The sequence below is a fragment of the Dermacentor andersoni genome, chromosome 5 (assembly GCF_023375885.2).
Source record: "Dermacentor andersoni chromosome 5, qqDerAnde1_hic_scaffold, whole genome shotgun sequence".
Lineage (NCBI taxonomy): Eukaryota > Metazoa > Arthropoda > Arachnida > Ixodida > Ixodidae > Dermacentor > Dermacentor andersoni.
The window spans coordinates 191,551,112-191,565,897 of record NC_092818.1 but is presented as its reverse complement, the minus strand read 5'-3'; the positions used below and the strand labels follow the sequence as shown (position 1 = coordinate 191,565,897).

The following is a 14,786-nucleotide window of genomic DNA, read 5'->3' as shown; positions in this document are numbered from 1 at the left end:
AAAAACTTCGTGGAAGCTTAAATTCTCAGGGCTGGCAGCGTTGACCGCAGAACACATGCATGCACTATGAGAGGTACCTTCTGACACATGCGTTGTCTTTGACAACGTGTGCGCGGCATTTAGATATGCAGCTGAAATTTCTATTCGAGGCTCCTGTCGCACGATTTAACAAGCCGTCAGTGGCCTATTTGTATTCATGGACAAGATCTCGTTCTCGAAGTAACAAATCTGCTCCGGTGGTACTGTCATCGGCGAAGGCATCCCCCCCCTCACCAAAAGAAAAGGGGAAAAAATGTAGAAGTAAGAAAGAAAGCAGGACATGGCGAAAAAAGCAAAACTAACGCAAAGACGATGAAATGCTTATCTAAGTATATAAAGCAAGTGCGCTCGGTTACTGTTAAGATTTCTTCATTTCGAACGTCTGCGGCAATACGGGGGTTGCACCTAACTAAAATATTCAGCGCATTTGTTGTCATGGAACCATCTTAGTTTGCAATTTTTCGTGCTTACGTTTTACCATGATCTATTTATTACTGCGCATAGACTGAAATATGCGTTGCTAAGAAGACTTTCATAGCGAAAGTACGTGGAGAAGAAAGAATAACAAGATAGAGTGTTTCCGTTCCCATTTATAGCATCCGTTTTCTGTCATAAACAAGCGATTGCATTAATGTGAGCGCCTGCTCAATGCAAGCATACGTCTCGGCACACAAAAGTGTGAAATGTATGATAAAGAAAAACAGTCTCTAAAGAGAGAGAGAGAGAGAAGTGAATCAAAGGCAGAGAATAGTTCGCTCAACCAAGAGAAATGTCCGGTTTTCTACCCTACCCTAAAGGGAGTTAGGAGAATAAAAAATAAATAAAAAGACTGTAAACATTATAAAACAAGATTGCCATGTGGCATTGCAGGGTAAAAGTCTGCTTGTTTTTTGCAAGCTTGATTAAAGTGATTCTGGTGTGATCTTGAAAACATTTTTGCTTGCTAAAGAATCTGTCGAAAGGTGACTTTCGCAATGAATTCAGCAGGCAAATTGGTACCGTTGTTCCGATAGTATACTATCAAACAATAAGCAACCACTAAACCGCGAAGTTTATACAAACTCATTTACTGCGCATCATGCTGGATGAAGCATTGCATTGCTGGCGCGCGAAACCACTATATAGCGCCGTGTTCCTCTTTAAGTAGTATCAATATTGTCAATATGTCAGCAAGGAATGTGAAAAACTCTGTGGAATGACGAGCAGCTGCTCTTCACGTACTGCATGTCACGTGCTGTTGGCCGGAAGAAAATTCGGTGACCTTGTGCGGTGCTAGGTCACAGGCAGCGCTAAGAAAACCGAGTACTTTCTGTGGGACGCAGACCATGAGTAATCGGCTACGCCGAAGGCAGGAAAGTCTGAGTGAAAACAATGCGGAAAGAAGAAAGCCTCGCTATAAGCGGTTTGCGAAAGCATCTTTGACGCGCCTTCCAATACGCGGTAAGGGAGAGAAAAACAATTCGGCTAGTCCCTGTATAGCGCCAAGGGCTGTAAGTGTTGAAACAACGTAAAAAGACGGACGACAAGGGTGCGGTGTGCTGGAATATGCAGAATTCAAGTACTGGTTGCAGTTATACAACCTCATATGTCTTTGTTGCAATGGCTAGCACTTCAGCTGTCATTTTGTTTGCCGTTAGGAATGGTGGCGCCTATTCTTACAAACCGCTCCACACGAGCCGCTTTGCGAGTCTAGTACAAGCTAAGCGCAAGAAAGCGCCCAAACCATGCAACAGAATGTAAAGAGTGGGTCAGCATAATTGGCGGCTACTACATTGGCTAATTGCTTTGGCTGAGAATGGCTCCGCGTGGCTTTGTGGCTTTATATACTGCAGCAGCAGGGCAGTCTGTTAGGAATCGCGGCACATGCGTAGTCGGTAGCGGGATCTCTTTATACGTCTACCGAGGAAGCTCATTGAGAATAGCAAACTGTAAAAATTGAGCTCCGTAGGTGCTCCTCTTTATTGCTTCATGCAGCTGACAGCACGATCCACGTAAAACGCAAAAACAATGCCCTTTTTAACACTTGCACTCACGGTTCTTCAGATTTAGAGGAACTTTCAACATATAGGTGAGAGTTACCATCACTAATAACTTGCCTGAAGCGTAAACATAAAAAAAATTTTCACAGCGGTATTTCGCAAACTGTTTTCTAAAACATAAATTCCACAGCTTCCCTCCATCCACTAAATTATTCAGCTGCCCTACAATGACTAGACGAATTATTCAATGCGCATCGCGTAGCCTGGGACACGTACACTGACGACAGAATTTCCAAAGTTGAACAAATAGATAAAAAAAAAGGTTTTGTCAGATTCATTTACTCTAAATAGTCTCGATGAAACTCACCGTTCTAACTAAGGAGAGCTAATGCCATCTAGCCAGTCTACTTCCACAGAAATTTCAGCGGATTCAGTTCATATCTGTACCCCTGACTAAACCTTGCTCTCGACCCCAACTAGTACCTGTCACCTCTAGCAACGAAAAACACACGACATACTAAGCGGCAACAAAAATAAAATGTCACCTCCCCTCACCAGCCCGGATAATAACACTTACATCATATAAGGTTTTGGGGTGATAAACATCAAAGTGCCCCAGTAGGTGGATGTGGAGGTTTTTATGAGGCGTCAGAAAGGAACTTAGAACCGTTGTCGAGGGCGCGTATGTAATGCATTCGAGCAAGGCGTAGATGTAAATGTGCAGTGACGCGCGAAATAGACCTCAACTGCAGCGACACTGGTCCCCAGTCTTCTATACATGACAATTTCCACCTGGTATTACTAATCTTAATCTTGTGGGCCTATTGAAGAAATGGGAATAGAAACACCAACACCTTTAATAATTACAAGGAAATAAGCAGGTCACTTTGGCGAAAGGAATGACCGTACTCACTAGAAACCCGTAAGCAAGTTGAGCAATGTCGTCTTGCCAGCACCGGAAGGGCCCATGACTGCCGTCAGTGTACCAGAACGCACTTCGCCGCTCATGTTTTGTACCAGGTTCCTACTGGCTGAAATGAGCAACAAGAAAATCAAATCAGTTACACACAGACTACAAGGCACGTGCTCTTCCTTCAGTCTTCCCGACATTACAGCATGCTGCAGCCGTTAAGCAGTGTTGAAGTCAGCCGTGACAACCGAGGGGCGGTTACAACTTTCAGATGGGATACTTGGTGCCCGTCTGCTTCTGCGAAGCTCTCCGATTTTTGTATGTTTAGATACTTCAGTCTCTGACTCGCCATTTTTCAGTGAATGAGATATGTGTTCTACATTGCATAAAAAGAAACGCTTTAGTAGTAGTTTAAACATAAACAAAATGCAATACAACAGTTTACCCTTAACAACACTCAGTAGAACTGACCATATTGCGCTTAATAAATCTCAACTTTTACTCTGAAAGAGCGTTTGTATCGAGCCGCAGTGTTTGTTTATCATTTGTACAGAATGCTTCTGAAGGCTCATTGTTTGTTTCCCGTTTTCATAGTATAGTTGTTTGCTTGTTTAGCGTTATATAACTATACCAATCTTGATTGTCTATTTTCATTGTAATTGCCTGATATTTTTCCTCCTTGATACTCCTCCTACATGGACACTTTCCAGGCCTGCAGTACTTCTGCAGATACTCTCTCTCTCTCCCCCTCTCTCTCTCTCTCTCTCTCTCTCTCTCTCTCTCTATATATATATATATATATATATATATATATATATATATATATATATATATATATATATATATATATATATATATATGCATGTGTGTGTGTGTGTGTGTGTGTGTGCGCGCACCATTTGTCATGTTCTCTAGGGCTACACTCGCGATGAAAACTTTTTTTTACTTGCACTGGTCATGACGCTGCGAGCTGTCTTGGAGGCTCTCACTGCCTTGATCAGCAAGGACGTAATTCAGGTAACACAACTTCTTCAACACAACTGTGCTGTTAACAAAAACATCAAAACCACCACAAGATTTAGCACAATCTTGTATAAATGCATGGCTGGGGCGTTTAAAATGAGCAACTGGACGAAAGCAAATTACTCTGATAAAAGTATCTACTGCCTTAATAACATTCGTTTTATGGTTGCTTTTGATACGTTTGGTCTCACGACCTTTAAACGCATAGTCATTTCAGCCATTCGCTGACATGCACAGCAGTCTCGAGAACTCTTCTTTGGAACGGAACCCCCAAAACCTCCCTGTCATCATATAACGACGGTCGCGGACTGCTTGACTACTGGCATGGATTAATGCTGAATATGTCTCTTTAGGGCATGAATCTTTCACGAGGTGAGTCCATATTTCCAACTATACCGTTGCCAATGGAAACATCTTGCCAATATACGTTTTTTTATCTTTCTTTTTTCCTTATACATACTGCAGGCCGTAGTTCGGCCCAAGCAGCAGTGAAGAACAAGTATACCTAGAAGGTAACAATATTGCAGAAAAATTTGATTTCAGATACATATACAAATTGTCTCTCGTACAGTAATGCAATATGATCTTGTTACATACCGTATTTGATGTCTGCAATAACATGAACAAAAGATTCAACCTAAGAAAAGGAGACGACTACATCTTGTCGCTTGTTCCAATACGGCTAGTAATAAGGAATACTTATCGGAGTTAATGTGACTTGTGGTTTGTTTGACCATTTTGCTGTGCACCCGTGCGCAGTGAATGCCTTGAGCGGAGTTATTTTCAAGTGGCCATGACAGAGCTCGGAGATAATTTCAACCTGGATACAACTTGGCGATGGGCGAGTGGTTTTATCTGAGCTTTCCTTTCATGACTAACTGCCCAACGCTGGTCCACCTTGAATAATCGGGAAAGATGGAGCGGCCTGCGAATCATCGTATTTGTTGTAATTTCTCACTTAAGTATTTATGATACGTGCCCCAAATTATATCACCGTAATGTAAGGTGAGTCATATAAGAAGGCTTTAAATTTGACAGGAGTCGTTGCTCCATGCAGTTTCCTTTTCAGTAGTGATAATTTACCTTGGGCTGTGGCACGAACTTCAGTAATATGGGGTTCCCAATTTAAATTATTTGTGATAGTTACCCCGAGAGACTTTATACAGGAAGTTGTCGTTGCTGATGTATCGTCTAATATGCACGTAAAATCAAGAGGGTGTCTTTTTTTTTTTAGTAAATGATGTATTAGTATGTACTAGCATTCAGCCTTATGCCCCATACCTTGTACCACTTATGAATAGAACGTAAGGACTCATTTAACATAATTTTGTCTGCACGGTTAACTATTGATCTATATATGACGCAGTCGTGTGCAACGATGTGTGTGGTCATACGTTATGGGCATACGTGGCTTCATTAAGCGGGGATTGAGAGTTACCGGAAAAACGATAACTAAATTCGGCATCTTTATTGATACGCTGCCGCTTGCGGAGGCCTTTGAGTTTATTCAACTGTCCTTTTATTATTCTGATATCAACGTAGCTTTGCAGGAGTCCACGTGCCATTTGAAAAAATGTGCTCGAGTGAAAATGGCTCTGGAATCCAATTTCAGTAATATGGGGTTCCCAACTTAGGTTGTTTGCGATAGTCAACCCGAAATAACTACTTGCACATTAAATGGTACTCCAGCAACCAGAACTCCCTGTATTAATTATCTCGGGGTCAGGATGGTGTTATTTTGTTAGTAAATGAGGTGTATTTTGTTTTAGTAGCATTCTGCATTATGTCCCATACCTTGCACCACATAGAATGTAAGGACTCATTCAACATTTAAATCACACCTTTTTTAAATTTTTTTTACCTTGAGCCTGACTGACTCTTATTCTCTTTTCCACCGAATGTCGAACTCCTCCGTTCACTCTGTAATAATCCCACGTTTGGGAACATTAGTTGAAATATACGCACTTCTGCCGCACTTGACCTTGTAGGTAAGGTTCTTCCAGGCAACGTCGATGCTCTCGAAGTTTCTGAACCCGTTCGGGCGGCCATTTCCGTTCACTTCAGTCTGGATCGGCAGCACGGCTCCAACTGCAGTATGTCGCATAAAGCAGTATTTTTTCTGTAGACACATCGCAGATTGAATCTCGCCTACCAGAGTAGAATCATGCCCATCATACCTACATATTTGAACGCCAGCCGAAATGAAACTGTCAACTGGAAAAAACAAACTATACCATGTATTCACCATTCCACGTTCACTTTTCTGCATAAAGTTTGCGTGATTCATTCACAGACGCAGATATTTAGGTCTAAAACATGATTACCGGCCCGATATGACAAGATACCTGGTCGCTATTTTAAGCAATTAGGTATTAGCGCTGCTCTACTTCGTTTATACAGTTTTCGTTTCATTCCGACTTGTCTTATATTCACAGCGAAGGAAACAAACTAGCAAGTATTCCAAATCCGCTGTTGACAATGAGGAAATTGAACGTCAGGCAGTGAAACACAAGAATGGGTTTGTTTGTGACTGAAAAAGCAAAGCTTCTGCAGAAAACTACGCAGTCAGATAACTAGATTGAGAGTGTATAGTAAAAAAAAAAACATTATTTATAGGAGCAGTAATTTCAAGAGCAGTAATCTTATAAGGCTAGGACAGGCTGCCTCAGAACACATTCTCATAGAAAAGTCTAATTCTAACCAAGATGGCAACTCTCTGGCAGCCTTTAAAAGCTTGAGTGGAAAAAATGAAACATAGGTATTTCACTAGGACGACCAGAGTATTCGTTCGGCGCAACGCTCGCGGTAATTGGCACCCTACAATGGGCAAGCTCTGCTTTCCCTGGCATTCCCTTGGCTGACGGCATCTGGTAATAAGGGGTAACAGTGAGATTTCGTGATGTCTTATTCTCATTTCTCTTATTTAAATATTTTTTTTGCCTTCCTTCTCCCCAGTCTCGCCCCGAAGGTAAACTGCTGGACCAGTTTTCATCAAAGTTTACTCTCTCTCTTTTCTTCTAACACTTTCCTGCATATATACGCAACTTAAAGAGACCACTGCTTCACGACTACTCCGGCGTCAAGATATTCATCGCTGCCACTTTATTAAGTCTTATTCTCTTCGGCACTCCCATCGACACTCGTTTATTATTCTGTAAAAGCATTCTTAACACAACGTTCTATGTCAAAGTGGAATCAAGTGGACGTTCTTAAAGCGAAGCTTTCTTTGCCTTATCCTTCGATTTTCACACTGCTGCTGCTGTTTGCCACCCCGCGTCGGGGGGTGGTTCAGAGCGTGTGTATACCTGACAGGAGCGCGGCAGAGACGAAAGGCGACGCGAGAAGCTCGTTTGGACCTTTGCACCGCGTCGAATGTGGACAATGCCCTCTGGAGCTCCCTGAGCATCGCCACATTAGCCTTTTGACAGCTGTATACAATTACCCGTGATCACCCGCGAAAGCACTGCAAAAATTGCAGTGCTTACCTTTCTACTTACGTGTAACTGTCCAGAGGAGAAGTATTATATAGAATGGTAGAGGGGAGGTGGCTAGAGGAGGCAGAGAATGGGTAGAAGGTACTCAGCCACGAAATGCTTGCGGGGAAATGGGATAAATTGAAGTTCAAGGTAAGGTACGGTACGTTTCTACTAGTTCTGAAACCTAAACACCATGCAAATTTGTTAAGCGTTCAATTGACGCAGGGCGTGCAGAAGCAGAGCCGCATTAAACTGTAGGGTCTAGGCGACACTACGGAAGCGGTCACACGTCAAATCAACTCTCCTTCGCCCGCCGCGGTAGCTTTGCTGCTATGGCATCGCTCGAGGTCGTGGGTTTGATCCCGACCGCGGCAGCCGCATTTCGACGAGGGCGAAATAAAAAACGCCCGCGCACTTGAATTTAGAGACACGTTAAAGAACACCACGGTGTCAAAATTAATTTGGAGTCCGCCGCTACGGTGGTCCTCATAATTTTGGCACGTACAGCCCCATAATCCAATCCAAGCGTAATACTTCTGCCACGATGGGATGTGTCATGCGAGGCAATGAACATGCTCAACCCTTTCAGAGGTTATGAAGTATGGCGTACAACGCCTCAAGCAAACACGTTACCTTGTGTTTTCTGTATGCTACGCAGACAAAAAGCAGTGGTGCACTCAAGGTAAGGGTTAGCATCAATTCACCATTCTCGTGTTAGACTAAACATTGAAGAAATTAAACATTCGCCGTCACCGTTAACGCAAATTATCATCAATCATAGTGAACAGCACAGAATGCTTCGTTTACATCGATTCCCCCAGTGCGTGGGATCCGCATAGTTTTTCTTCCTCAAACGTAGCAGGCCCTGGTGGTTTATCGTATATATATATATATATATATGTGTGTGTGTGTGTGTGTGTGTGTGTGTGTGTGTGTGTGTGTGTGTGTGTGTCTTCTTCAGAGCGTGAAAGTGGCTTTAGCGCTTCGCTGACTCCGAGTCTGGCGCGCAATACCCTTGATAACGCTTGTTCTTGGCAGATGCGAGGCATCAATGCATCCATTCATTCTGACCTTGACAGCCGCACTTATTGTGATTAGCAGCCTCCAGCTACAGCAATAATTGTCTGTTTCGCTGTTCATAATTCTCCTGCCGTCAACATATTTGTCCTGTTCAGCTCACCACCGCCGCAAGTTACGTTTTTTTCTCTCTCTTTCTTCTTACAATATCTTCCCCTGATGCTCTCCACACACAATTTCTCTATGGCATAGTCCAATAGTTGTAGCCCGCAAAGAAACTTCCCGTCTCCTTATCGCATTCTTAAGAGAGACTGGTCTGATGGACGTGGAAACACCGTAGCGATACTACAAGAGACGCTCGGGCGTAGCAATTGGCGGCCTTGATCGCCAGGTTAAACCCGCCTGTTGCTACAACTCACTACCACCACCTCCACCACCACTTTCCATCGCATGTAACGACGTGCTTATTGTATCCGTTGTAGGAAAGACAGTTACTTTTTACTGAAAGCCTGTTACTGCGTGCAAACTATCGCTCAGAGGACACTCGGCTTTAAAAATCAGGTTTTCCTTCACCCGGATTCGGACTTTCTTTCTTTAGGCTCGGTCAACGCGCACGCACTCTTATTTCCTTTCCACCTTCTACACGCAGCTTAGAAAGCTCGCATGCCTGTAAGTGCTCTTCAACGCTTTGCCTAGCGTGTCATCGTGCTGGTGCATCCTTTATGAAAAGTATCTAAACCACTCTACTTGTGACAGAACGGTGGTAGAGCTTCCATAGTGGTTCCGGCGGGTGTCAATCAATGTCCCACTCAATACCGAGAACTCGCGAGCGAGGAATGTTTTAAAGATGGCCCCAGTGCATTTCCTGATGACAGGCTTGGCTACGCACTCGGTGCTCAAGAATGTACTACTAGGTTAATTACGAAAACTCAACTACGTGTCAAACTAACGCTCCCTTTACTATAGCCTCCTGACTGCTCTAAATAATTTTAAAAGCTCATCTGTTGTTGTTTTTTTCGTATGTGACAGTTTGGCAAGAACCTCGAACCATCACCAGCTTTCCAGCTCACCCCAGTGCGAGTGATTTCACTTTTTTAAGGCTTGTCGGTGGGATAGTTTGTTCTGATTCATAGAGAACTAATTGCAGCGCGAGAAGACAAGGGCGAGAAGGGGACTCACACAGACAACGGATGTTTGCGTCGCCTTCTCGTCCTTGTCTTCTCACGCTGTTATTCGAGTGGCGGGGGCCTTTGTCAAGCCACTAAAATAGCGGATTTTTTGCTCCTCTCCTAGCATGTGTGCTTTCAAAGATGAATGCTGAAATAAAAGAGTCAAACAAAAAAAGAATGGAATGGTCTAAACACGCCTGAGACAGTGGTCCACTGCTCATCGACCGACGAAAATAATTACAGCAATTTATGGCTGAGTTGGCACATTACATATATTTCTCATCTTCGCCGTACAAACGAACAAGGTACGAAATAGAGATGCGCAATGCTCATATATGGAAAGAAAAAAAATGCTTTTTGAGAACTTTAGAAATGCAGTGGTAAGCTCAAAAAGACTTCATAAGGTATAAATATTATTGCGGCGGACAGCTCTATATTTCAGTGCAGAGTATATATCAATGCAGAGTGTATCAACCGAAACAATTCCAACCAAATCAAAACTAATTTACCGCAATAATAGCGAGTCGAGAGCTTGTAAGTTCTATGACTGCTATTATTAATTGCAATAAAAAAATGAACTCGAGCATCACGACAATTTTATGCTGTAGCCTTGGTCACTATAGATAACCTGTTTGATAAAGTTCCTTATACTCAATCACGCCAAGGAAAAGCCTTGTTTCACTTTGTTTCTCTGTGCTTCTTCCACAATAATCGGATTTGTTTTGTTTAGGTCAAACCGCGATAATTTATTCGAAATATTGTTATTTTACCTCACGCTAGCTTAATAATTTGCCCTTTGTATCATGTCTGAAGCTTATGTAGCCGAAAACCAATCCATTGCACATGTCGGAATAAATGTATAAGTGAAGCGTTCATTAAATGATATACTTCGATAGCTTCGTTTTAAAAGCAACAATAATTGGAGCAACTAGCAAAGCAGGAACACAAATGATGTGAACCCCACGATCGGCGTCCGCACGAACAGTGTCGCACCTGATTCCGTTCAATATAATTGCATTAATTCGGGGCAGAGTGAACGGTCGCATTCGACTTACGCGTGCCATGAAGGGTGGTCGCCTTGTTTTGCAGATCTAACGCCAGGTTGTCATAGTAGTTTGACGAAAGCTCGTTTCCCAGCCTCGACATGTTGAGAAGCACTGGTCCGGAATCCATATTTTCGTCTGTTCGTTCCTGGCTCACCCGCACGCACGAAAACAAAAGCAACAGCCAAAGGCTATGGCCGTTAACGACGCAGCCACAGAGCGAACACCGTTGGCCTGCGGTGCCAGTACTACTGACTCTATTTGACGCCTACAACGCGAAGGAAAGCGCCTCCTTGCCCGAGGAAGAGGGAGAGAGGCCGGTTGACGCTAAGCTCTCCGCTTAGAGCTTCTGAGGTGTTCCTCCGAGTTGGCCAGCAAACAGCGTCAACAAGGGTGACGTCACACTTTCACTCCACACATCGCGAGCGAAGGACGAATTCACGTGTGCGATCTGTTCGCGGAGCTTCGTTGAGAACTCGTGAGCGTTCTCGCAGGTGTAGCAGCCCGCAACTCGGCCAGCCTTTCCGGTTCAAGGACTAAATTGGCTCCATCTACGCTACACTTGGGACAGGTTCCGCAGGGGGCACGCGCTTTTGTTTTGCAGCGTCGCTCTAGGCGAAAGGGAGCCTTCACTGCTTCGAATAGCCTTCTCGCTCTATCTCTCACTCATCGTCAAGGAAACGAGTGTATCAGAGGCAGCGCGGTAGTATGCATCGCAGACAGGGAGGGAAAAACCGACGGACCGCCGCTGCACCGGCAGCCCACAACCACGTAGACACTGCATGCGCTAACTTTCGCGTCGTATTAGAATGCGCATTACCGCCCGCAGAGTGTTTTTATTTTTTTTGCGACGCAGATCAGGTGGCGGCAAAGCAACGTGGGCTGCTGTAAGGAGGACGGCTAGAAGGCCGCCAGACATCACCGGTTGTTGGCCACTGCTGCCGACGCCAGCAGAGGAGCGGTCCGAGGAGGCAAAGGGAGAGGAGGTGTCATGCATCCGCGAGTTCACGGTCACTGGCGTTGAAGGAACACATGCAGAGTTCGCGTTCTTTCGACACACACGTGAACAAGGCTGCGGCCGTGTACTTTTCGGGCGTGAACGGAGTGGAGTGTGAATTGTTAGAGCATAGGGGTCCGCTCTTCATGGGCGTAATCTTGTCCTTTATTATTTTCTTCTTCTTTGCCTGTTGCATATGCAGACTGTCCACCTGGTCCAGAGGCGAACTACGTATCGCCGTCTGGTTTCGAGCATATTCAACACGCAAAACACTGACTGTCTACATCGTTTTTCAGCACTGTTTCTTGAGGAAGGACTCGTGATTTCACAAAAGTACCTCTTATGAGCTTTTAGCACTTCTACAAAACGGCGCTGTGTTCTCGTCTTTTGTCTGTCGTATACTTTACTACTTATGTGAGCGCATGCAGTTTGGAAGTAGTACAGTGTTCAGGAGAAAGCTTAGTAGGCCTTTCGGCATACCTGGAAACTCTCTTGACCACTTTTTACGGCATGTGGAACGGTCCGGTTTCCAGGCTGATAGTTGTGCTCCTCACCTGTGACAGGATGAATCATTATATAAAAACGTCGGGGCCCTCAGCCGTACCTTCTCGCACAGTTTGAGCTGTCATCACCGGTCCTTTCAGTAAGGCTCAGTTAGAGGGCTCAAGATGACTGAAGGTGTCCAATGTGAGGCTGTCGTAACTGATAACTGAACAGCTGCATAAAGTTCATGAGAAGCACCAATTTGTGTGCATTGCACGATACTTCATTTATCTTTTCTTTTTTTACCACAGTTTGTTGTTCGCCTTCTTCGGCTCTTCAGAGTTTCGCAGAAAGCGTGACTGAGTGGTTTACGATAGAATCTACACCAATGAAGATAAATGCCATCTTCTGCTTGCTTTTTGAAAGAAAGGATTGGGCACGTCCACCTGTGCGTAGACCAAAACACATGCAAGAATAATTAATTAAGTTCGTGCGTTTTACGTGCCGAAACCATATGATTATGAGGCACGCCGTAGTGAGGGACTCTGGATTAATTTTGGCCACCTGTGGTTTTTTAACATGCAGCCACTTAATGGTACATGGGCATTCTCGCACTTAACTCACGTCGAGATGTGGCCGCCGCGGCCGGGATTTGATGTCGCGGCATCGGGCTAAGCAGCGCAACACCAAAGCCACTGTACCGCCACGGCGGGTCGTATGCAACAAAAGAAATGAGCGTCTGTAGTTTAGTTTGACACGTTACAAGTATGAAGTGCTTGTTTAACACCCTACGGGAAATGCGAAGAAAGACCAGGCCGCCCATATATTCTCGCGATGTCTTTTGCGTGTTCCGCACATCCGTTTTGCTTGCGGACCCCCCAAACCACTCCGTCATCGAGTATGTACCTCCAAACTGATTACTTGGAAATTAGTACCTGGGCGGCCACGTCCAGCGCGCTACATGAGGGTTTGAGGCCATGAATGCTAGAACATCCGTGCGTAGGCTAGGACTCAAAAATGGAGTCCTCCGTCGCTGTTTCTTGAAGCTGCTGCTTTGTCTCAGGTTTTCGTAGTTTCTGATGATAGTCAATGCGTTTGGTCTACCGCCACACTTCCATGACTGATATGTATATTGTAATGTAGATTGAAGACGTAGTCTTGCAAAGTAGACGCTTCTTTTTAATGGCGGCCCAGAGGAAGAGCGTGCAGCTTACCCGCTTCATCGTCTTTCATGACGCTTTCAGATCCTTTCCTTGGGATCTGAAAGATCCCAAGGAAAGGATCACGTCTACCTTCTGCTCATAAGAGAAAGGCATGATGACTGGGACGAAAAAAACGCACCTTTAAACCTTCGCACTGATGTTGTCAATTCGCTTTTGTAGTGATAGGTTTTGTGGAAAAAAAAAAAAAACATCCTTGCACTTTATATACGCTAAGACAACAGCTATCACAGCTTGTTTCCAACTAACGCCAAAAGCGACCTGCTCGTCCGGGGCGCGGCAGATAAGGAACTCTCTCGATCACAATGTTTTCTTTATTTCCTTTATTTCGTTCTGGGTTACCCAGAGGGAGCCTGTTCGAGGGCGCTGCTTTATGATCCGGGTGGGAGCGCAGTCACGTGGCATTCCCCATATTTCGCGGGGTTTATCAGTCGGAAAAAAATTAGTACGCAATTAGTACGTCACTCAAAATACCGCAGTTAGATGTTCCTTGGCTGTGCCTTCAAATGCCTCATTGACACTTTGATGATTAGGATAGTACGTCTCGAATTAGATAAATAATCACAATTACCTAATTAAATCTCAGTAACAAAAACATTACTGGCAGCTACTCCACTGTACTGTAAACAATATGCACTGGGTTTTCTTGGAGTAACGCATTGCTCTCTTTTTAAATCCTGACGCGTGGTAGTTAATTTGGACACCCTGCATATATTCATGACCTTTGCATGCAGCTGACGATGTTTCCATCCCTAACAGATGTTGTAAATTATTAAAAATGCTTTTTTCTTTCATGAGTCGTTAGCACAGCATACTGGAAAGAGAAGCAATACTGAGACACACAGCATTCACGTGCATTTCACACGCCATTGATAAAAGACTCTGCCGAACGGGTCACTGAAGTCTAGAGGTTTTGATGGTCCAAAAAGCACGCAAAGCAATTTGAAGCGTGGTGAACATACAGCAACATATTCATTCTCTAGGCATATATAGGCTATCTATCCATACCTTTAGGAACAATTTTTAATTGGCTACCTCCATCTTTTTCAAAAATATAATAAGCTTTGTCCTGTGTGTATATTTAAATATATTGTATATGTACATGGTGCTTACAATGGAAATTTAAAATAATGAAGCGAGAAAATATGGATGAGGCAGCCGCCGCTAGTGCTTCAATGCGCAATTGAATGTCCTCCGCAGAAGTAAAGCGAAAATATCAATTAAAGGCCGTGCACGTCCGCGCCAACAATTATGCAATAAGCGATTAGCCCCAGCAATATTTCAAGTGAAAAAATCGAGGAAAGTCAAAAGAAACATTGAATGATGTGGGTAACAAATCCTGGTAATGGTGCTTTACGTGCGTGTTTGTGGAGGCGTAGGGGGGTGGGGATGGAGGGGGCTTCGGCATAGCCCAGGGGCATTGGCATCGC

At 44.2% G+C, this 14,786-nt stretch overlaps 2 protein-coding genes across 3 annotated transcripts in view; one reads left to right on the top strand and one right to left on the bottom strand.

Moving 5' to 3' along the window:
* The window catches only part of LOC126531754 (ATP-binding cassette sub-family G member 1-like), a 221,589-nt gene that overhangs the window by 165,376 nt on the left and 41,427 nt on the right, over nt 1-14,786 (top strand). The gene's annotated exons all lie outside the window — the stretch shown is intronic.
* Nucleotides 1-14,786, bottom strand: part of LOC126531755 (ATP-binding cassette sub-family G member 1-like) — a 45,583-nt gene that overhangs the window by 17,074 nt on the left and 13,723 nt on the right. Inside the window, exons 1-3 of one of the 2 annotated variants that reach the window (XM_050179463.2) lie at nt 10,669-10,889; nt 5,917-6,039; nt 2,932-3,049 (exon numbers count right to left, since the gene is read on the bottom strand). In XM_050179463.2, coding sequence (XP_050035420.1) covers nt 2,932-3,049; nt 5,917-6,039; nt 10,669-10,786 — 359 coding nt within the window. In that variant the 5' untranslated portion in view covers nt 10,787-10,889. Of the gene's footprint in view, nt 1-2,931; nt 3,050-5,916; nt 6,040-10,668; nt 10,890-14,786 lie in introns of those variants that run through there. The other variant, XM_055071457.1, reaches the window with a different exon arrangement.